Below are 25,233 nucleotides of genomic sequence, written 5' to 3' on the forward strand. Positions count from 1 at the left end.
GCTTTACTGTCTAAGTAATCAACTCTAATACGTTGATTGAAGCCTTTTAAACCCACTTAAACCCCACTAAACTGATACTAGGCTTGGGTGGAACCCCAAGTTTGATTACATAACAAGGCATTGATTTTGGTATCTATAGCATGGCGCAACTGAATTATAAAAGCAAACTAGAGAGGGTATAGAAAGCATACCTTTCTCGGCCTTTTGGCAAAAATCAAGTGTAGTATCTGTTCTTATCTGGTTAATGTCTGATACGTGGGCCATTGGCCCACATGATACTAAATTATTTTTTCTTGGGGGAAGACCCACCACGGTAGCTTGCATTGGGGCTTTCATTCGTGTTTTTTGGTAATTGATTCAGGAGCATTATAGCCGTGTAACCAATGAATGCAGCCTTACCCATGTACATAGAGAAAAGCTGTATGCAGCTTTGGACACTCACACCATTCACACAAGATTTGAACTTACAATGGGGTGGTATTAAACCTGTTCATGGGCCGGGCCAGGCCGGGTCGGGTTCAGGTCGGGCTTTTACTTTTTATTATCATAAACTTTTTAGGCCCGAGCCCGAGCCCGGCCCGACCAACAGGCCTAAAACTTGGGCCCGAACCCGGCCCTCAAAAAAGCCCAAAGCCCGACTTGGGAGTCTAAGCATAGATGCCGTCTGAGAGAATGGTGTTGTTGAGTTCGCCGATTCCTAGGAGTCTGAGAGTGAGAATAGAAACCGAGAAAGTGAGAAAATAGAAGATAACAACAGTGTCGGCTAGAGAGAGAGAGAGAGAAAGAGAGCTCACCGCTCGAGAGAGAGAGAGAGAGAGAGAGAGACAATCTAGATCTGGTGGTGCCAGCTGCTAGTGCGGCAGTGCCTAAGTTCACAGAATGAAAACGATGGCCTGGGTTCTGGTGGCGTCGGCTGGAGAGAGAACTGAGAAGATAGAAGACCTAGTTCTAAGAAGAGAGAGAACTGAGAATGAGAAGAAAGAAGATGAAAACGGTGCCAGCTAGAGAGAGAGAGAGAGAGAGAGAGAGAGAGAGAGAGAGATCACCGCCAAAGAGAGAGATGACTAGTTCTGGTGGAGTCGGCCGTCGGTGACTAAGTTCGCACTTCGCAGGTGCAGTTGGGTTTACCGGTTCTGAGAGTTGAGAGGGAGAAATGAGAGCCGCTTCTAAGAGTGAGAGTGAGAAAGGAGAATGAAAAGAAAAATTTTAAGTATTTAAGGTTAGGGTTAGGTAGTTTAGGAAAAGTCGGGCCAGGCCAGGCTCGGACTAGGCTTTTTTAACAAATCCCGAGCCCTACCCATAAAATAATCGGACTCGGGCTTTTAGGCCCGAGGTCAAACCCACGGGCTAAAACACATGCTCAAGCCTGCCCGGAGGCCCGGGCCAGCCCCGGCCCATGAATAGGCTTAGGTGGGATAAATGTATGCAGCCTTACCCGTGTACATAGAAAGGCTGTTTCCAAGATTTGAACTCTGGTCAAAGACCACCTTCAAACTCGTAAATCATATAGAAAAAGATAATTACCCTCTTAATAATAATGAGGGAAATTCCCCATGAATCAACCATACATCAAATGAAAACACACTATCTGAAAGTGCTATTAACCAGACTTATCTCCATCCTAAAAACTGCTTGAACAAAAATTGAAGGAGTGCCTTTTTCTGCATCCAATAAACATATTGTCATCCATCTGTCATAATTTTAGAATGTCTAGGTACCATACCTCAAATCAAGACACACAACCCTATATTTTGGTACCTCAAATCCAAGTTTCTGTTCCGCCAAATATCTGGATCTTGAGTACAGTTTAAAAAAGGAAACCTTCAACACCAGAACCAAAGGGATGTCAGCGTGAACCAAATATCTGGATCTTGAGTACAGTCTTTTCCTTGCCAAGTCATTTCTAATGAACCTTTCTTTTTTAGTTCCCTTATGCTATGTTTGGTTTGCAGAAAAAGGTAAGGAAAGAAAAGTAGGAAAAGCAAAACCACAGTCCAATATTTGCTTCAATGTTCCATGCGTTTCTTTAAAACAATTGACAATGGACACAATTAACAAACGGAATAGAGTTTGTTTAATATAATAAAATTATAATATATTAGATATGCCAAAATTTTTAATAAATTTTATTTTTTTGTATTTTTATCTATTTATTTAATTTTTTTTATATTTTTTATCTATTAATAAGTTACTTAATAAGTTAATCATGTAACGTAAGTTGTTGATTTTTAATGTTACCTTATTTTTATTTTTATTTTATTTTCTAGTTTTAATACTTCATTAGTAAATATTATTTTTAATATGTTAAAAATTTCCATTGTTAATAATTCTTTTTTTTGTTATATTCCCTTATTTTTCTAAGTTTCTATTATTTTTTAATTAAAATATATATATATTTTTAGTGAAAATTTCCCTTATTTGCTTTTTTTTTAATTTTCAAAATTGCATATCTAGTTGGATCAATCAAATTTAGATTGGCCTAATTCGGTATGAACTGGTAATTAAAGTTCGCAGGTTAGATAGTTTTTGTGTATGCAAACAATCCGACCCATGAACTTCGTCTTCTAAATGCATTACATTTTTTGGGCCCTTGGTTCATTTCTACTTTTTATTTTTCTCTTCTTCTGGGAAATTAGTAGAGTTGAGGAAACAACCTGATCATTTGATCAATCACCATAATGTTTCAAAATTTTAAGTTCGTTCAATGGAGTTACACGTTAAAAGAGGCAATTCATGTTCACAACAAAATATTTTTAGAAAATTAGCATCAAATTTGCATATAAGTTATAGAAAAAACTAGTGATTTGTTAACAAAATAAATCTGAAAATAATAGAAAAAAATTATTGAAAATTTAATTAATAGTGTTTCTTATATTTATATTAAAGAGATGTTTTCTAAAAATTTATATAACAAATTTGGCCAACCAAACTAGAGGGGCATGCAGATATCATGCAATGACTTTATTAATAATGCATCAAACATGAATTCAGGAAACATATTATATAAATTGTTATAAATTACTACATGTATAAAGCCATTAATATGCTATTATTTATTTAAATTAAGTTATTACTTAATATTCATAAAAATATAAAATATATTAGATCTCTGAGAATTAATTGGTATAATCATCTTGAGTTGGCATGGCTTGGCTCGCTACTTTAAACTTTTAGCAGAATGTATGTTATAGTTGTTAAGAATGTAAGTTTCCCTAATAATAATAACTCAAGCATTCTTCCTTCAGCTTGCATTCAGGAAAATTTGTAAGACACAAGCCATTAATTCAAACCCTTAGGCCATTTTTGGTTCAATTCTCATTTTTTTCTCATTCTTGTCTAATGTGAAATTCTAAAATGGACAAGAATAGGTAAAATGAGAAAATACTGTTATGTACCAAACGTTTTTTCCTAACAAATGAATTCTTTTTAAACTAACAAGTGTCTTACATTGTTCCTTTTAATTCTTAAATATAAAAAAAAAAAAAAATGTGTTATCAGTCATAAACCACCAGCCTAGACCGAACCAGATCCATAGAAACCAAGTTCAATCTAGTCCAAATAAAATGCAAATGGACCATATTGGGTCCAATCCAATCCAAATTGAATCAAACACCAAAATAACATGAAAAATCCAGAAAATATATAAAAAAAAAACTACAAACACCTACTACAATACAATCCAGTCCAATTAAAATGCAAATGGACTAGATTGCGTCTAATTCAATCCAAAGTGAATGAACAAAAGCATTTCTGTAAAAGTACTTTGGTAAGTGCTTTCATAAAAGTACTTTGATAAAAATACTCATTAAAGTACTTTTGTAAAAGTACTTTCATAAAAGTACTTTGAGAAAAATATTTTCATAAAAGTACTTTCAGAAAAATACTTTCATAAAAGTGCTTTTGTAAAAGTACTTTTATAAAAGTACTTTCGTAAAAGTGCTTTTGTAAAAGTACTTTTATAAAAGTACTTTCGTAAAAGAGCTTTTGTAAAAGTGCTTTCATAAAAGTACTTTTATAAAAGTGCTTTCATAGTACTTTTGTAAAAGCACTTTTGTATAAGTGCTTTTGTAAAAGTATTTATGTATAAGTGCTTTCATAAAAGTGCTTTTGTAAAAGCAATTTCGTAAAAATACTTTTGTAAAAGTGTTTCATATAAGTTCTTTTATATAAGTGCTTTTGTAAAAGTACTTTTGTAAAAATGCTTTTGTAAAAGTGCTTTCATGTAAAAAGTACTTTTATAAAAGTGCTTTCGAGAAAATGTTTTCATGAAAGTGTTTTTATGCTAACCACTAGCATTAGAGTTTCTTTAAAGAATGAAAATGGGCAAGATGGGGCATGATTGTTTTTCATGGTGCAAGCTACCCCAATTTTTGTGCTATGGGATGATTTTTCATTTTGAAAAGAATGAGGCCGATGGCAAGAATTTTGTAACCAAATGCTCTAATGTTATTCATTCTTGCTCATTCTAACCTAGAATGAGCAAGAGTTAAAACAATGAAGCCCTAAACAACGAACCAAAAAAGGCCTAAGTCTGTTTAGTTCTCAAAATTAGACTGTCATTATAGCTTGGAGAGAGGGGTGCCTAATACCTTCTTTCTCCTAATCCAACTAAAGACAAGATCTTTGATAGAGTGTTTTTTAGATAGACAAATGGAGTCATTATTTATTAAGTTTTCAAAACAAAAAATGTGTTTTTTAAATTTGAAATTAGAATTGGAGAATGAGCAAGAGTTAAAACAGTGAAGCCCTAAGCAGCGAACCAAACAAGGCCTAAGTCTGTTTAGTTCTCAAAATTGGACTGTCATTATAGCTTGGAGAGAGGGGTGCCTAATACATTCTTTCTTCTAATCCAACTAAAGACAAGATCTTTGATAGAGTGCTTTTTAGATGGACAAATGGAGTCATTATTTATTAAGTTTTCAAAACAAAAATGTGTTTTTTAAATTTGAAATTAGAATCCATTTCCTCTAAAAAAATGGATGGTGACTCCTACTCTTGATCCAACCATGAGCTTATTAGAAATCACAACAAAAATTTTAAAATCTAAATGTCTTTTCATTTTTTATTCTTTTATCTTTACTTAGACATGTGCATAGCACCTCTCATTTAGTGTTTTCAATCCACTATTGACTCATATTCGTGATTATGCAGGATTATACAAGAAAGATCCTTTTTTGGCTCTCTCTTCAACCCTATGTCTCTTATTCCTAGGAGGTCTTCCTCCACTAGTAGTTTTTTTTTGGAAAACTCCATCTATTCTGGTGTGGATGGTAGGCATACCTATATTCTTGGTTTCAATAGGACTCCTTATGAGCGTTGTTTCTATCTACTATTATCTAAAAATAATCAACTTATTAATGACTGGACGAAACCAATAAATAACCCCTCACGTGTGAAATTATAGAAGATATCCTTTAAGATCAAGCAATTCTATCGAAATGAATATGATTGTATGTGTAGTAGCATCTACTATACCATGATCAATTAACCCAATTATTGCAATTGCTCAGGATACCCTTTTTTAGCTTATAGGGTCTATTTCTTAGTTCAAGATCCCTCTTACTAACTAGAATCAAAGAATTAGTAGATCTGTTCCACCCAAAATGGGAATGGGCTGGGCTTATGAACTTACAATCTGATGATCGAGTAAATTCCATGATTATAAGTTCATTCCAGACTGGAATAGGGTTATGTACATTCTCATTATGAGAAGGGGTCATTTGAGCGAATGTAAATAGATACTATGTTTATATATGGATCCCTACGCCATATTCACTTCTTTGGGCTTCTATTGAATCGAGAAATAGGTTTAATTGTACATCTTTTTGATATATAAGGTATCCTCCGGACAATTCAAATCGAAGTAATTGGATGTTCGACTCGGACCTATATGACATGACCGATTGATAGAAATGCTCCAACACTCCACCTTTGTCATATATTCCATACATCGCACTAAATAGATATCATATTCATGGAATTCGATTCACTTTCAAGATGCCTTGGTGGTGAAATGGTAGACACGCGAGACTCAAAATCTCATGCTAAAGATTGTGGAGGTTCAAGTCCTCTCCAAGGCATAATATTGAGAATGCTCATTGAATGAGCAATTCAATAAGAGATCTCAGACCGAATCGATATTGATATACCGAGTATCTGTTGATACGAAGTATTCCAATGACCCACACGATCCAAGTCTGAGCTATTGGAAGTGGAATAAGTTCGGCAGTGGAACACAAAATCTTGGTGATATTCCCTATCTAATGAATGGGGAGTCTTCTTTGAAATCATTTGCCATGCCCCCCCCCCCCAAGTATATGCTTCAACAAGAATCACACAAGGGTAGATTGATACAATAGAAACCTCTAGTAAAATGCCCGCCCGTAACCCAATAGATAAAGTACATTACATAGTCTGCTTTAGGGGTTGGCAACTTAGCCATTTAGTGACTTTGGCACTAGACGTTCCCAAAATGGGTACTATCGGGTCAGGTGAATTCAGTAGTAGACATCTGTTGGCATTCCAGCCCTAACTTGGTCTCGGTTCTGATTTGAATTAACCTAAAAGTCAAAAATCATACAACAATCATTGACTTGGTCAATAACCCACTGACCTAGTGGTGTGTCCGGAAGCGTGCCATTAAACACTTCGGAACACCAGTTTAAACATTTATAATTTTATTTTGATTTTCAAACAACTACTAACACAGTAAAGTGACGAGAACAAGTCGTATCCACAGGGAAGCAAGGGAAAAATAACTACGTACTTAGATCCGGGAGAGAGAACACAAAGGGGAATTGTAGAAATATAAAATTAATTAATTAAAAAATGGAATTCATTAAAACCAAACTTGAACAATACTGAGAATAAAAAATGCATAAAAATAAATAACATAAACAAATAAATAAAAGGAACAAAATAAAAATGTTTTAGAATCCGATTAGAGGTAGTAGTCTTTGCATCTCTCCTTCAACTCTCAAACTTCTCGAGCTAGGCCTTCCGCCTTACCTGGCCGAATTTCATATCTACAGAAAAGAAATAAAACACAAATTAATCTAATAAAAATAAATTTACAGTAAGGAAGAATTAAATTAGAAATTAAAGAACATAAGGTAATTCTAAAACTAAAGAAAAAATGGTTGGGATTCAAATCCAGAGGTGGTAGTAGTGGTGTTGGCGAACTGCAAGTAGGAACCTCTCCTCTTGCCTCGGTGTCCTCTTCCTCTACTCTTGAACTTCTCAAGATCAGCCTTCCTTCTTACCTGGATGAATTGACCCACCCCCTTTTACAAAGCCCCTGGGATCCTTTTTATAGAGAAGGGTGGACACAACTAGAAATAGGGAGAAAAATGGGGGGCGATAGTTGGGATTTAGCAAAGTTAGGGATGCCCTAGGGTTTCTAATGGATGGCTAAGATGGTTTTGGGGTGATCCTATGGCTAAATATGGAAGGAGAGGACACCCAATATTATGTAGGGCTGATATTCGGATGCCCAGAAATGAAGGGTGTAGATTAGAACATTTAGGGTTAAAGGGTTAAGATTAAAAGAATATATGGTGCCCTAAATTGAATGGTTGGGATATAGGATGGTGGGAATGGCTGAGATTTAACGATGAGAAGCTAAATGGTGAGGATTAGCAAAATAGGTGGCACCCTAGGGTTTAGAAGCTACAAAGGAGAGTCCTAAAATGAATGGTGGAGATTAGAAGGAGTGGATGATAGAGATTTCACATCTAGGGTGGCTAGGGTTAGCTAAGGAGGAAAAGATTAGGTTAAAAAGGCTCCCTAGAGTTTACTAATGAGAGAGGAGCATGGTAATACAGTAGGATGGGTGTCAATTGGGTTTAGCAAATAGGAGGTGCCCTTCTGTTCTCTGTTCTTTACAAAAACATTCCCTCTCTCAGCTAGACTTCACACCAACTTCTCAAAAACTACATTTTAGCCATAAAAACTTCTCAATGTTCTACATAATTTGCACAAAGACCTTCAAAAGTCACATAATTGATTTTAATTGGAAAAGTGGTGCACTTTGACTATTCTAAGGCTGAAAATACCCCTGAATTGATGCCCTTAAGGCATCAAAATGCAGAGTTATCACCGAAATGGTTGAACCATTTACCCACTTGACCCGATCAATGGGTCATAGGTTGTCCCATCATTTTCTTCACATTTTCTTTTTTTTTTTAGTTTTTTTAGCATTAATTGTAGGAATCAATCTTCCACTTCGATTTGTAGCAATTTTCCATGAATTCTTTGTTTTTCTAAGACTCATAATTCAACTAAAAATAGTTGTTGCATTTAAACATTACAATTGGCATTAGAATCGTTTCATATGGTAGTTACATTCATCATCACCCACCCGATACCATGCTTTAACATTGAAAGTTTCACCACCATCGTCCTCACCCACTTATATTCATTCTATTTTTTTAGATCAATCCTATGCATAATCATTCATTTATTCTTTAGGGTTCTAGCCTTGTCAACCTATAATAGTCATCTTTCGATTATATACATTAATTAGATCCATAGCCTCCAACAACTTAACTCTTTTTGTTTTTGCAATAATTATTCTTTATATTAAATTCATTCTATTTATTTCTTTTACCTTATAGTCATCCCTTACATTGTAAAGTCCTAGTGTTCATCTCCATCGCATCATTTAGTTAGAATTCATTGCCTAAACTAGTTTTTAGTTATTTTTACATTAGTATAGAATAATTAAAATAACCCTTAATCTGTTTTTGCATTTAAAAATCTTCTCACTTAGTTTTTTATACATGTTTTTAGTAAAATATACAACACTTGCTTTTTACTATTCCAACATACATCTTTTCCTTTTGGCACTCCTTAAAACTTCCATAATTCATGTAGGCTGATTTTTCTTAAATCTCTCATTCTCTTAATAGTTAAAATGGCTAGAATAATAACATTTTGTTACTCTCTTGTTATCACAACGTGTGTTAATTTTTCATATTCCTGGAAAGATCCAAATTATTAAAATTTCCTTGGAAATTGGTGAAGTATAGGCCAGTTTAACCAGGCACAAATGGGGTGCCTAACACCTTCCCACACCGTACCTTGGTCCTCGAACCCATCAAATCCCATCCCCATTGAGTCTAAGAGTCACCAAGAAAAAAATATTTTTTCTTGAAAATTCCCGGATTTTCCTAAATTCCCCATTCAAGAAAAAAGGTGGACTCCATTATCCACTCCATACCGTCCCTCCTCCAAGTCAGGTAGCCATAGGTTTCATGCAAAAAAAAAAACATATTTTTATGTACTTTTTATAATACAAAATGTATAGAAAAAGCACTTTAATAATTATGGGCCAAATAAATAGAATAAAAATAAAAAACCAATAGGACAAATCAAGTTCTATTAGTTTCTCTTAGTATTTTAGCCTAAGAGAGTTCAATGCAAAAATCAGCCAATCAAGTTATTAGTTTCTCTTGGATAAATGAAGTAAATTTTTTTCTTAATATTCAAATTAACATCTCAAGTTTGTGGTTTTTCTCATTTCTTTTTATAATGGATTTATTTTTCTTTTAATTGATTTTTTTGCATAGATCAAATCAACTACATTATTTTTTTTTTCACAACTGTTGGATGAACATAAATCTAATGCCCATTATATAGATGATTCTTCATATGAATAATTTCATAAGATTACATTTTGAAACAGAAAGTGTGAAACGCTTATAATTGTTAGATGGTTAATTATTATTTTATTTAATGCTTAAAAGTAAAGACTTAGTGCTTATAAATTTCTTTTTTATAGATATTTGTACCTTATGTCATTCTAACATGGTATATTACACATTATTTTTATCATTTATAAATTTCAATTACTTTTATTCTTAATTTTTTAGGCTTATGCCTCACCTTTTTGGGCCACTACGCCTTTAACCTTTGAAAACCATGGGTATGTTTAAGTCAATTTATGAAAATTCAGCTTATGTTTAAGTCCTTTACCCAAGGTGTTATTAGGTAATTTACTTGATGTGGTGTATTCTATAACTTTTTTTTTTCTAAAAAAGTTAAATGAATGACTACGACATATGAAAGTGTTGCACATTAATTGCACAATGAGGAGACTTTCCAAAGCCCTCTCTAGCCCCTTTTGGCATCAGCTAATTAAAGCTGCATTTGGAAACAATGCAAATAAGTGTGAATGCAAATACGTAGAGTGTAAAATGGTCGGTATAAATTACAAAGTTGGGTTAGTTTTAAACTGACAAATTTACCTTCTTACCAAACAAACTTTTAGTTGTAATAGATGCAAATACGAATTCCAATAAAGCATGTGACGTTTTTATCAAAAGCCCACTTGAATGCAAATTTACTTCTTTTTTATTGATGTATTTTTGCATCTTATTATCAATGTAAATATGCATTGGAAAATGAGTTTTCTGTCATTTGTCAATACATAAATGTAATGTTGTCAAATACAGACAAAAGTGAACCAAAGTGCAATTTTACCCAAGATTTACACTCCATTTGCATTGTTTCCAAAGGCAGCCTTAGGATCGATAAACATGACCATAAATGGGTTTATTTTTAACACTAAATGGTTACTCTAATACCCTTTTATTGGACCGGACTCAAATCAATTGCCAAGCCTACATCTAAGATCTAACCCATCAACAAGTGATTGAATACGCAAACATAAATAAATAGAATAAGATGAAGATGACAATGAATATGATGAAGGAAACAAAGGCATACCCTATCTAGAGACAACTCGACGGAATGACAAATCCACTAGTAGTTCCATGAGCATTTGTACATGAAGATTGTGCCGGACGATTCAGATAAGTAAGCCTTATGTTGTGCAATCTGATCCCTTTACATGGATTGCTAGAACTACAGTCGAATTTCACGGCAACTTGTGTTGCCGACGTTCCCCGGATTCTTTTATATGCCACTTGGTTGACCTTTATGCCTGAACTCTATCAACAACAATAATGCATATATGTTTGAACAGTTAGAATAGAAGGAAACAGAAAGAATGAAAGAAGTTAAAATTTGGTCAAGTCATTATATATAAGAATTACAACACAGTTGAAAAATTATAAAAAGATGCATGCCTATTTAGGAGATGTTTGGTACAGTGGCTGTTTCTACTTAAAATGCCGTCACTTTAACACCATCTAGGAATTTTGAGTTATAACATAAATTTTCCATTTGATTGATTTAAAACAATCATAGAAGTTTTTCGCTAGAAACATAAAAATTATGGAGTGTTAGGGGAAAATATCAAATTGATGTTTGCTCCATCAGTTGATGGGAGGGGGGAGGCTCACTAAGGCTGTAAGGCCCCATTCATCAAAACAACACCACAGAATATAAAAACAAAAGGCCCAAAAACAAGTTAAAACACTACTAAAGCAAGAGTGATCGGCTATGAGCTGATTTAGGCTATGTTTTGCAAATAAGTGGTTTCAGAAACAAATACTATTTCACAAAGTACATATTTTTAAGTACTTATAGTGTTTGGGAGGTCCTTTCCCAAACCACTTACACTTATTTTAAGTACTTATTGGGGTTAAACTTTAAAGTGTTTGGTAGACCACTTAATTAATCAATAAGTACTTATATTTGTGAGAATGATAATTGTATCCATGAAGAGTTGTCTAAAATAGAGTAAAAATGGAAAAAAAAAGAGGGTAGATTCGCATACTTGGAACGATTTCTCAGCATGGAGTTGCTTTTCGCCATCATTGGTTCATGTTGGAGCTCAAAGAAGACGCTCGATGAAATTTTGAAAATCCGATGACAATTTTGTATCAAAAAAATTGGAATAAGTACTTAATGAATAAGTGATTAAAATAAGCAACCCCTGGGTTTTTTTTTTAGGTACTTATTTTGAAAACTAAGCACTTATTTGCTCCTTGTTTTTCAAGCGCGAATAAGTGCTTATTTGACACTAATTATGTGATCCCATCATTTATTTATTTTAAGTATTTATCTTAAAATAAGTGCTACCAAACTAGGGCTTAGTAAACAACAATAATGCTTTCTCACATTCCTAATGGCAGTAAAGACCAAGTCAACTCAAACAAAACTGAATTTCTTCCTCTTCCCCCTCTACCTATACAACGGGCACCATGCTTCCCCTGCAACTATTGGTTTTTACTGCCACGCCCCCATTGAAATCCAAAGGAGATTCTGACTTTTTACAAATTAGCAGCATGGGTGGACACAAACCAAGATTTTCATGAGTTATTTGAGTTTGACTCGTGAAAATTTCGATTCAGCAAGTCGATTTCAAACCCAATATGCAAGCTCGTTTGTTAATCAAGCTAAATTCGAGCCTAATGACACTTAACTCGTGAGGCTCACGAGGCTAACTTAACCTATATTATATACAAATATATGTAATTATATATAATTACAAATAATTATTATATTTATAAATTTTACATGTATAATTGTTTTATTATTTTATATGAAACTTGGCAAACTATCGAGATTGAGCTGAATTCAAGTTCATATCTCTAGCTTGAATTGAACTTGAACCCAAAGTTGAACTTGATGTTTTCTATCGAACCGAGCTCAAATAATAACCAGATATTCAGCTTGGCTTGAAATCGACCCCTACTTAGCAATTAGTCTAAACTATCTGTAAAGCAACCGAATTCCTCACCCTAATAGAATCCTCCTCTTGCTCCAAAACACCTTGATTCTTCTGCAACCAAGCTTCCTAAGCCAACACCTCATTAGAGTTAGAAACTCACTCACCCCATCCTCTTCTGCTTGCAAAAGAGACACCCGCAAATGCATGCTTATCAATGGCGTTGAGCCTAGACACTTCACACGCCACCAATTGCACCAGAGCTTCCTCTTCAAACATAGTCCTATTAGACTGCACCTCTTTGTCCATTTTTTTACGGCCACGCAGCCCCAACTACGTCCACTGCTATAAGTGTATCAATGACCTGATTTTGGATTGGATCTTGTCCAGTCCAAAATCAATTTAGATGGATTGAATAGACCAATAAAACATATTGGATTAGTCCAAATTAGTCCAAAACATTTATTAGATTGGATTGGACCTAGTCTATCCATAATAAATTTAGATTGGATTGGGTTGGATTAAGCCAATATCTGATCCATTGATATAAGATAAAAACATAGGTGTCAATAAACTGGGTTTAGGTTGAAATCAATCAAAATCGAAATGAATTTAAACAAATTAAATGGTCCATACATTGAATTAAACTGGTTCAAAATAATCCAAAATTTTCATTGAATTGGATTGGACCTGGTCCATTTATAATGCACTCAACTGGACCGGATTAGAAAAATCCAATACAATTGACACTCCTACCTATAACACCTTCCGTTTTCAGTTGACTCACCAGTCACCACTGATAGCAACCTCTTTTTCTTTTGACTTGTTTAAACGATTTCTTACTGTAGTTTCTTTGCTAGGCCCAAGACAAAAGTTGACCTTGTCCCATATGTTAGCCAAATTAAGGGACTAGACACTTGACTTGAGAAGATGCACCCCCCTTACAGCTTGGATCAACACTACAGAGCAGGGGACAAGATCGGTTGTTGACTCCCCATAGAAGAATTTTTTTACCATTCTAGTGATAAAAAAGCCTCGAGCCTTTTTTTGGGTTCTATGCTACTAATCTACTATATATAACCTTCATATCTACATTTAAATATTAATTTGTATATAATAATGAAGCAATCATCAGAAAAAAAAATTTATTTTTAAATTTAACCATCGTATGAGAATTAGCATATTAGGATGGTATTAAACATTTCATTTAAATGTTTAAGTAGCAATGCAACGCCAATTGCAATAATGCTCAAATAAACACTTGTTCAGGGCCTAGATAATATAAGTATCAACCAAACTAGTTTCAGGCCTTGTTTGGTGTATCTTTTCGTACAGGTTGTCAGTTTTTTAAAAGTCCCGAAGTTTGTGTTTTTATCTTTTCTATTTTAATTAGGAAAAGATTTAATCGCCAAAAGACATTGTATTGAAAAGGCGTACGGAATCTGTTTTGGGCAATTTTCGAAAAACTTTTTAATTTTTCATCTCATCTTTGCACAGAAAAACATACCTTAATCTTCAAGTTATCAAGATTTTAATATAAAATCTCACAATTTTTTACTAAACTTACAGAAAACCTTTCAAAAAATACTTACCAAACAACCCTTCAATTAATCAACTAACTGACCTAAAACAGTAAAATCATGGCCTTTGATGCATTATTGTGGCCCCACCTTCATCTAATTCAAGGTGGGGCCACATTCATACATGGATGGCCATGATTTGGTTTTAGCCTTGCTACTCCAAGTATAGCTGATTTTTGAGCCCTATTGTGGCATTTGATATAAATGCCATAGCCTCTCTAAACATTTAAGCCTAAAATAATTGAAAGCTTATTCAATTTAATAAATTAATAGATCAGCTTTTTCTCTCTCTCTCTCTCTCTCTCTCTCTCTCTCTCTCTCAGAACCGCACTCCAGAGGCCGAGTTAACTTCGGTCAGATCTGCATCAAACTGGACCAATCAAAATGACCCAACTGGGCCAACCCAGTAGCTAGCAAATGCACCTAATTTGACAAGACCCCACCAAGATTATCAATCAAGACCAAGATAATCAATCAAGAACGTTCATTTTTATTATCCAACATGAATGTACTGAAGTTCTTCAAATTTACCTGTCTGGAGCAGCCTTGGTTGTCTGGGCAATATCTCTGATCAATAATGATCGGATTTTTCACATTTTTCATAATAATGTTTTCATAGAGAACACCTCTCACGTAGCCGGTGCTCGGCCTCGCCCACGTCTTTATCCTCACACCATTATCAGTTCCGGTGAAAACAGCATTTTTCACGGTCACATTCTGTACTCCCGATTCTCTCAGATCCTTTCCTAGGCTCCCAATGCTACAATAAATAATCACAAATAAGCCCACGTTAACACAGATGACTTCTAGTAGTGTGGATCAGTTTGATTTGTTCCAAAGATCGATCAAGCAAATCGTTCTCCATACCTGATGCCATGTCCAGGACCGCATGCAATGCGATCAATCCACAGGTTTGAGGTGCCTGGACCAATGGAGATACAGTCATCACCGGTCCTAATGCCGGAGCTTCTGATGGTGACACCAGTCGAAAACTGTACATGTATGCCGTCCGTATTGGGGCTCTGGTCAGGCGCCAAGATCTGCACCTTTTGCACCATTACGTTGTTGCATCTGTTTACTACAACATGAGTAGTCTGGCTGTTGATCGATGTTAAGCCGCTGATCAAGATGTTGTTCGCGTAATTGAAGGTTATCGTCTGCATAAATTTGAAAGAAGTAATCAAAAGAGCCTTCAACTGTTGTATTAATTCGTTTGGCATAAACAACAAATCCAAACAAAACAAATGCGACATAACAGCCAGTAGTAAGTTGGGTTTGTTGTGTAACCCACCCTTGCTCCGGCTGGGCAGTTCCTGCCGGCATTCCTGCAAGCCCAGAAACCAGCTCCTCGCGCATCAAGAGTCCCCCCAAGGACAGACAACCCGGTCACCTGAACGAACAAAAGCCAATTTCCTGCATTGCCAATGGCGTAATAATTGTTCGGAGCAAGGATTGTTCCATCAATTTTTATAAGAATTCTGCTCTTGCATGGACCTCTGAAGACTGCTGGTTTCATCAAGTACCTTCCACGAGGCACATGGATTGTTGAAGGCCTGACTGATTGGCACGCTGAAGCCCATGCCCTAAGGAATGGTTTTGTCGCATCGGCTCTGCCGTCCGGCCTGGCGCCGAAGCTGACGAGATTATAAGAGACAGCATTTGATGGCGAGAAGACAAAGAGAAGGAAGAGAAGAAGCAAGGGGATGATCAGCTTAGCCATGTTTACTCTAGTCTTGACCCTTGAGCAGAGACTAGAGAGACGGGAAGAAGTTGTGGCAGTGTAGCTATTTGTATTGTATTGACTATAGACGAGGAGGATTCCATTTATTATTTAAAGTTTTACATATTCTTTTATGGTAAGTACAGATCCTCTGGTGGGTTACTGCCACGTGTACTACAAGAAAGGCTTACTGTGGGAAAACCCAGGGAGAATTTAATGCAAACACTTGGAGTGCGTGTTGCAAAGTTAAAGGAAGTGTAGTTAGTTTGTGGAGACCGAGGTATTTTAGATTCGGGGACTCATGCGACACATGAAGAGGAGGAAAGCCAGGAATAGAATAAGGCAATCCATGTGGCGGAATCACAGCTCACGATGTACTGTGTTGGGCCGGGCCATTTCTTTGCGTAGGATATAAGGGATTGTATGTTGGACCGAGACTATGTTGACCACTAGGCCTGAGTAGAATTGGGACCTGTGAGGTCTGCTCCTCACACCGATTTCACAGCCACATCCCACCGTCTATTGGGAGTATTTTCGATGAATAAATGTACGGGACATGCTCCTGTGTGAGGTTAGTATAAGAAGCACTCTGTAACAAGCAGATCCGGACTCACAAGTCACAACTGTAGGCCTGGTTGGACACTAGACTAGTGAGCTGAATCCATATCTCCTGCCAATAAAACACATCCAAACACCCTTTGAATGTAATCTGACACCGCATATCTCATATATCGTGGTTCAGTCTCATGGTGGAATGTGTGGTGCGGATCATGTTGATAGGGAGTTGGAACGTGAAACTTACTGGAAAAATAGATTTTTGAGATGATATAATCAATAGTCTATATGACTTCTACATATAAAAAAGTAAAAACCTCTTCTATAGCAAATAATAACTGATCAGAAGCCTTTATTATAGCAACAAAAAAAAAGCTAATTTGAAGATATAGCTTATCTGAATTTGGGCATTGTTCATTTGTTGACTTGTTTAATGAACACCAATTATGAGGAAATATTGGCTCCTACCTGTCCTCCAACCAAATGCATTTTAGTTTTAAATTTTAGGGTTTAACGTTAATTAGAGTTTAGGTTTTAAGGTTTAGAGTTAATGAGCTTTCAGGGTTTATGGATTTTCTTTAAAAAAAAGGGTTTAGGGGTTTAGAGTTTCGTATATATATATATATATATATATTCCCATTATGTATGACCATGCCATTTTTTTAACTACTCTTAAACCCTAATCTTAATGACAAGATGTCATTAGTAATGACGAGATGTCATTAGTAATTTTTATTCCACAAGTTTATATTTTAATATAATAATTTCATGATTTTAGATTTTCAACAGAATGATCTATTATAACCTATAATAGACTCAAACCATTTTAGCATTCCTTTTCTCAAGTTATACTAAAACGAAAACTAATAAAAATATCAAACAAGTAAAGAACAATAAAAAATTTGGTTAGCATGATTCTAACTATTTGGCTGGGTGGAATTAAAATCACATTCCTATTCTTGCTGGATTAGCATTCCCCCTTTTGAGGGAATGACCATTCCCTACCCTTCCCTTGAGAACGAAATCCTATTATTGCTGATTTCAGTTCTCATTCTCATTCCTGTATGAACCAAACAGAGTATAGGAATGAACTATTCCGATTCTGATTCCAGGGAATTTCGATTCCAATTCTGATTTCAAGTCTGACTGCAAATCAAACGGATCATAGGAGAATTTGAGACATTTGATGAGATTTCAAGAAGATGGGAGAAGTTGAATTTGGTTAAAGTCATGATTAAGGGTTCAGAACCTTGGATTGAACTAGAATTAACCTCAACCTGACCTAACCCGGTCTGAATTGCATCCCTAACCAAGAGCTCCTCTTTAGAGAGGGTCATTGCTATTGAGTCCGACACCCACGTTTTCAACAGTAGAATCCATCTCTATCCATCAGAATCAATTAGCTACGCAAACGGCTTTTTAGTTATTCATATGTACTTTGTGTTTTATAATCTATAAAATACATTAAACTATCTAAACCAACTATATATAGTCGTACGTAATGGTTGAAGCATTTTATCTTCCTTAAATCATTAATATGGTATCAGAGCAACATCACTCTATACTTATCTTTCCCACTCTGGTAACACCTCTACCACATATGTGCCCATTACCATCATATATCCACCCAAAAAATATCATGAATGGAGACAATATGGTTCAATCTTCTCAACAACAATAATAAATTTTAACCTATAAGAAGCCTAATTTGTACCATATTTCTACTAATACTGTATCACCCTACTAGGCTTGTTTTGCAAATATCTTATCTACCATAAGAATACAAGGATTTTCACTGAGGTGTTTACAATTGTAAACTTCTATATTAACACATACAAAACTGCTCTATCCTTTGATATTGTGGTATTCCCTTAATTAGGTTCAATTTAGAAGGAGTACATACATAAATATATGTACTGTATAAATACATGCAAAATAATACAGAATACAATAATAACAATCAAGTTTACGGCAGTAGCAACAATGGCAACAAAAAAAAGATGAGGGTTTTAACAATCAAGGAAGAGTGTGTTGCCCAACTGCCCAAGTGGCTATCCCAAGAATAAGTGAATTGGGTTTGTACTCTTCACACATTACACGTACCACATTTTTATAAGCTGCCCTATTACTAAGCAAATATGGAATATTTCTAAAGATTGCTTCCAGATTCCCAATAATATTTGCAAAGGGTGGAACTTCATCTCGAGTAATAACGGTATGAATCCGGGTGATACCTATAACAAGGAGAAATTTGTTCTCCTCCTCTAACAAATTTGGAAGAATCGCAATGAATGTATTTTCAATAATAGGAGTTTGTCCCCCTATATCATCATTGAAAGGGCTTATAATATGTTATCCAGGGATGAAGGAGGGAGATGATAGATGTTTGAGAAAGAAGGATGTTATCCCTATTAGATGGAAGAGCCCTGATTTTGAGATTATCAAAATTAATTTTGATGCATCGTGTATTAATAAGGATTGTTCAGTTGCCTGTATTGACCAGGACCACCTGGGTCATATTCTGGATCTCAAAACCTACAAGCTAGGTAAAACTACAGTTAACGTTGCTGAAGCGTGGGTGGTGTGGGAGGCCCACAATCTTAGTCTCAACTTTTCAAACAAGTATATCATCATCGAAGGAGATTCAAAACTTGTTATCGAGTGTCTAAAGAAGAGCTACAATCTTCCATGGAGAATACGTCCAATTATTGAAGATTGCTATGCTTTAAGAGAAAGATTAGAGGAAACGATTGAGTATCATCACATCTACAGAGAAGGAAACATGACTGCAGACTGGCTAGCTAACTATGCACGCACAAACAACGTTTCTCTTAGCTCCGTCCCTATTCTGTGTAACCCCATTCTGACTTTATCAAAACCTCGTCAAGACGATTTCACACTCCACCCAAAAGGAACCAAACCTATACTCCGCTCAACACCAAGCAGGGGTGAGATACTTATGCAGATTAAGTACTAGGAATACTTGAAGTGGCCCCTACTCATGAAGGGCAACCTTGCAAAGAGAAACTAGGACCGGTATTGTAAATTCCACCAGATTATTGGCCACAACACTAAGTACTGTCGAGAATTGAAGAATGAGATCAAGAAGCTCAACCAGCATGGCTACCTCAAGAAGTTCGTCAAGGACAACTAACCTACCGAACAACCAAAGGACTGGGAAGAGGAACCCGAAGAGGGAGGTGTTGTTGGGGTGATTATAGTAATCACGGGAGGTTCGATTGTAGTCAGATGTACCCACACTTCCAGAAGAGCATCAGCCCAAGAAATATAGACCAACCCCAGCACCTAACCTCCCAAGAAACCAAATCTAGACAAGACAATCTCATTCACAAAAGAAAACTTGAAGCACGCCCATCTACCTCACAATGACACCATGGTTGTAAAATTTATGATAGCGAACTATGAGGGAAAACAAATTTTGAATGATAGTGGAAGTTCGACTACTATTTTGTTTTTTAGAGCTTTTGAATAGATGAAACTCAATTGGAAGCATCTTGTCCCAATTGGTATACCATTTTTCAGTTTTAATGGGAACATTGTCTATCCACTTGGGAAGATTAACCTGTCAGTAACAATGAGGACCACGCTGAGTAGGGTTACTATGATAACATAATTTCTAGTTGTGAAATCACCATCAACCTACAAAGTCATTTTGGGCCACCCACTTTTGCATGCCCTCCGAGTAGTTGTATCGACCTACCACCTTGCCATGAAGTTTCCAACTAAGCGAGGGATTACTGTAGTTCAAGGGATAAGCTCAAATCAAGGAAATGTTATGTGGTAGAATTGAAAGGGAAGTAATCCCTAGCTATCAACATGGATCTAACTGATGAGATTGGCAACAGCCGGGGACAGCCCATGGAGTAAGTGGTCATGATACCCCTTTGTAAGGCTGAACCAAAGAAGAATTCGCAGATCAACTCACTCCTTTTAGACCCCCTCCAAGCTAAATTAACCTGTTAAATAGTAAACGAGTAACTTTGCTCCAAGTCAATGGAGGGGCATTAAACAAGGAAGACGGAAAAGCTCATGGGCATTGAGTTTATACGAGAAGTACTCAGACTAAATAGCCAATGTTGTACTCGCCAAGGCAAATGGTAAGTGGCACAATTGCACCAACTGCACCGATCTAAACAACGCATGCCCGTAGGATAGCTCCTGCTTTCTCGAAAAGTTAACTATTAGAAACCACCTTGGGATTCAAACTACAAAGCTTCATAGATGTCTTTTCAAGCTATAACTAGATCCTGATGCACTCTGATAATCAAGAAAGTACCTCTTTTGCAATTGAGACAAGCTTATACTATTACCAAGTTATGCCTTTCGGCCTTAAGAATGCCGGCATGACCTACTAATGCCTTGTAAATAATATCTTTCAAAATTTAATAAGAAATAATATTGTGGTTTATGTCAAAGATATGATAGCTAAAAGTAGAACTGCTAACTCACATATAGATGACCTAGCCAAAGTGTTTAGGGTGTTGAGAAAGCATCAATTAAAACCCGACCCGAACAAATGTGTTTTCAGTGTCACCTTGGGAAAATTCCTTGGTTACATGGTAACTTGATGTGGAATTAAAGATAACCCGAAGAAAATCTGAGCTATCCTAGACATGTAACCGTTGAGGTCCATCAAGGAGGTCCAAAGACTAACCAGCTAAGTTGTGGCACTTAGCCACTTCATGTTTTGAGACCTAGTTTGTAGTTCCTTAGTAGTCGACTACTATTAGCATATTGTTCTTGGTAGTCAATTACTACCAGCATACTATTCTTAGTAGTTGACTACTATCAGCATATTGTTCCTAGTAGTCGACCACTTGACAAAGAGATTTCCTAGAAGTCAACTACTATGACACTATTGTAACTTCATCTCTTGTACTTTGTGATTGCCCTAATATATATAATAGAATGGTTGGTGCCACTAATACAATTTTTGTTCTCACATTGCTTCTCTCTTTTTTCTTCTCTTCTTCTTGGAAAACATGGTATCAGAGCTTTGATTTCTTTTCCTCCTGCTTTGAACTTAATACAAAAACTATTCTTCTTCTTCATCTTCATTTTATTCTTGAGTTGTTTAAAAAACTTATTGATGGTGGTGGTTCTTTTAGCTCTCTCTGAGGTTTTTTTATAGACCTAGGAACACTCCAAACATGTCTAGGGATGCTCTATTAGAGAAAAGACAGAGTTGGAATAGTTTGTGGACTACTAGAGTGACCTATAGAAGATAGGTCAAGCTTGTGGATTGCAAGATGTATCTCAAGAAGTTTTTTTTTTTTTTTCAGTTCAGACAAGTAGAAAACTAGGGCTTCAACGTAAAAAGACTATTTAATTGAAGCTAAAAGGTAATTGTTTGTGTTCTTGTGCAAGTGTCAGTAGAACTGGAGTTATTACAACTACGTTTTGGAAGGTTAAGTGTCATCCTCAAACTCAAGTGAAGCAAGGTCAAAAGGAAAATAGGCCAAGTAAGCATTTTTTGAACATGGAAAACCTACTTTCCCTAGTCTACAGATTATTAATCTAAAGCTAGATGATTATTACTTTAAAAAGTGGTATATCTTTGCAAAACTTCATAATACAAGTAGAGATTTGTTGGGATACATCAATGCATTGGTCAAACCAAAAATAGAAGAGCCTACCTATGGAAGCTGGACTGAGAAAAATTCCTTAGTTATAACATGGCTATTGTCTTCCATGACTCAAAAGATTTCTAGCATAGTTTAACACTATCCTACAACTCATGAAATTTGGGAGAAGCTATATAATACTTACGGACAAAGGAAGAATAATGCAAGTCTTTACACTCACATAATATATTGTAGTTTTGAATCAAGGAAACTTGTTGGTTGCTACTTATTTTGCTTCCCTCGAAGGACTTTGTGAAGAACTTGATAACCATCCCATCCTTAACTGGAAAGATTTTGAAGATAAGGAAATTCATGAGAAACAAATTGAAGAGATGAGGGTATTTAAATTTCTTGTTGGATTAGACTCTTCATATGATGGCATTCGATCTTAGATTTTGGGGAGAGATGAACTCTCTAATTTACAACATGTTTTCTACCTAACCAAAAATGAGGAAATTAGAAAAAAGAGATGAATGTTGAAGCATCCACAGAACAAATAAAACACTTAGCTCTTGCTTCAGCTACTCAAAGGAGTGGAAAAGGAGGAGACAAGAAAAATCTTAAGTGTTCTCATTTTTGTGGAAAGAAACACACCAAAGATACATGTCGGATTCTGTAACCCCATCCTAAACCAACAACTTTAAGGAAGGATAAGAAGCCAAGGTCCAAGAGCTCACGGACATATAGCAAGCTCAAATATGGGTGGCTGGTGTGGCTCTTATCATCTGACTCCTAGACAAGATAAAGTAAGGGGGGCTGATGGCTCTTTATCTATTTTTTATGAGAAAGGAGATATCCAACTTGGAAAAACTCTCTTAAGTTTACGTTCCATACTCCCAATTTTACTGCCACCTTATTTTCAATCTCTAGAATAACAAAAACATTGGATTATGTTGTAACATTCTTTCCCACCCATTGTACTTTCTAGGACCAGATAATGTAGCAAACGATTGGGAATGGTAATGAGTATAGAGGTCTCTACTATCTCATCAGTTCAGCTCTTAAGGCATTGCCTATTAATATCAGTAAATGCAAGGAATCTAATACTTTGGTTTATCTCCGACATGCCAGATTGGGTCACTTGTCTTTTCTAGTGTTAAGAGTTTTGTTCCCAAAGTTGTTTGAGAAGGTGTCCTTGATTTTTTTTTTTTTGTGACGAGTTTCAAATGTTTAAACATTGTAGAACAAATTATCCATGTTCCAATAATGAAGTTAATGCTCCTTTTGATTTAATTCATTCTGATGTTTGGGGTTATTCACCAATTATTTCCATAGGTGGCTATCATTATTTCATTAGTTTTATTAATCACTTTACAAGATGCACTTGAATTTATTTGATGAAAGAAAGAGAAGTACCTAGAATCACTATGGTGTTCTACAAGATGATTGAGACGCATTTTGGAAAGAAGGTTGAACAATTCTATTCAGATAATGTAGATGAATATTTCAAAAATTCTCTAAATGTGTTTTTCGATGATGAAGGGACATTACATCAATTATTATGTACTTACATGCCACAAGATGGAGTTGTGGAAAGGAAAAATTGACACTTACTTGACACCACACACGCTTTAATGATTCAAAACAAGGTCCTAAAGAAATTTTGGTTTCATGTTGTTCTTACAGCTTCTTACCTAATCAACTGAATGCCATCTAAGGTTTTGGGGATGAGAACCCCTTTTTTGTCCTATGTCCAGAGCAAGCTATGTTCTCTTTGCCTCATAAGGTCATTGGTTGTGTATGTTTCATTCATGTTTATAATCCTAAACGGGCAAAGTTGGATCCAAAGGCCATTTGTGGAGTATTCTTGGGCTATTATCCTATACAAAAAAGATATAAATGCCTTGATCCAACTACTGGAAGGAAGTTCATCACCAAGGATGTCGCCGCCTCTCCGAAATCCTCTTCAGGGGGAGACTAGTGGAGTGGAAGAGACTTCCTCAAAGGCTAACCCTTTTGTTTCAAATCCAACTTCCTCAGGCCCTTTTCATGTTGAACCATCTTCCTCTTGTCCAATGGATACTACAAGTGATGAAAACCCTCCTCATGGTACTACTCATTGTCTTGAGCTTAATGATGACCTTGATGATGAAAGGTAACTAAGTGTTTATTGAAGGGAGAGAAAGAAAGACCTACCAATGAATGACTATGATCAATCAGGAACTTAAATTTCGGGCAAGGTATTGCTCCCCCCATTTCTTCCTCTAGTATTGATTCATATCTTCAATTGCCTTGCAAAAACTAGTTCATTCATGCACTCTTCATCCTACTAGTAATTAAGCATGTGCGTTGCATGTATGAATTTTTTTCATATTAATTACTTTAATTATAAATATATCATAGTTAGGATAGAAATTTAAAATTAATAAAAGTAACAATATAGTTAAAAATAAACTTAAATACTTATACTAAATGTGCACTTGCAGAAATTTTAAATTACAATAACAATTACTACTACTACTACTACTACTACTACTATTACTAAATTTTGTATTCCATTTCTATCTTAAATAAAAATAATTTTTATTTTAACAATTATTTTTATTTAATATGATGATTATATAATATTAGAAATGTTTTGAAATGTCTTTAACAAAACTCTGTACTTTTTTATCTTTTGTGTTATATCTTTTTTAAATATTTATTATTCAATTATGACATCATGAATTTCTTTGAAAAGTTGAATCATTGACTCACCATTTAAATAAGAAAATAGCTTTGCTTTAGGATCAGTTTTCAATTATATATTTCATCTACATTTTATACAATATTTTACTTATCACACTTAAATTTTGTTTGACATAATTAATATGTAATTTTTAATATATTCTTTTGATTACATGTACTTTTGTTATATTTTAAATATTTATTATTTAACTATTATATCATCGAATAGTCCATTTGACCCAAACCACTAACCCATGACCCAAAAAGAAAAACAGTTTGGCTTCTAGGTTGACATTAAATTTTGTATTGCATTTCCATTATTGTTAAAAGTATATCTTATGTATAATATTTTTTTGTGATTCTTTGTATTTTCTATTTTTAAAATTTTATTATTTTATTATAACACCATTTCATTTCTAGGTTGATTTTAAATTTATCATTCCATTTTCATCATTTATAAAAATACTTCTTACATTTCACACTTATTTT

General features: G+C 35.2%; 1 protein-coding gene and 1 non-coding gene across 2 annotated transcripts; one reads left to right on the plus strand and one right to left on the minus strand.

Annotated features, from left to right (window-relative positions):
- The first annotated feature begins 187 nt into the window (after positions 1-187).
- LOC148869909 (U2 spliceosomal RNA) lies at positions 188-385 on the plus strand. Its single transcript, XR_016108538.1, has one exon. It is a non-coding gene; the product is annotated as a U2 spliceosomal RNA (small nuclear RNA).
- Positions 386-10,733: 10,348 nt separating this feature from the next.
- Positions 10,734-16,117, minus strand: LOC148869910 (polygalacturonase-like). Its single transcript, XM_088973747.1, has 4 exons — positions 15,449-16,117; positions 15,025-15,314; positions 14,689-14,917; positions 10,734-10,952 (listed from the first exon to the last, which is right to left on the minus strand). Exons 1-4 carry the CDS (start codon positions 15,875-15,877, stop codon positions 10,734-10,736), a joined length of 1,167 nt encoding a protein of 388 aa, XP_088829873.1. The 5' UTR covers positions 15,878-16,117.
- Between the last annotated feature and the right edge of the window lie 9,116 nt (positions 16,118-25,233).

The sequence above is a fragment of the Nelumbo lutea genome, chromosome 2 (genome assembly GCF_056320005.1).
Source record: "Nelumbo lutea isolate HS-2025 chromosome 2, American lotus-T2T, whole genome shotgun sequence".
In the NCBI taxonomy this organism is placed as follows: Eukaryota; Viridiplantae; Streptophyta; class Magnoliopsida; order Proteales; family Nelumbonaceae; genus Nelumbo; species Nelumbo lutea.

Excerpts from the sequence above, each read along its gene's own strand:
- LOC148869910 (XM_088973747.1), bottom strand. The coding sequence starts at position 15,877 with ATGGCTAAGCTGATCATCCCCTTGCTTCTTCTCTTCCTTCTCTTTGTC. Across the intron at positions 15,315-15,448 it reads ACTGCCCAGCCGGAGCAAGG|ACGATAACCTTCAATTACGC; the intron begins GTGGGTTACACA and ends AAATTTATGCAG. Across the intron at positions 14,918-15,024 it reads GGTCCTGGACATGGCATCAG|CATTGGGAGCCTAGGAAAGG; the intron begins GTATGGAGAACG and ends TATTTATTGTAG.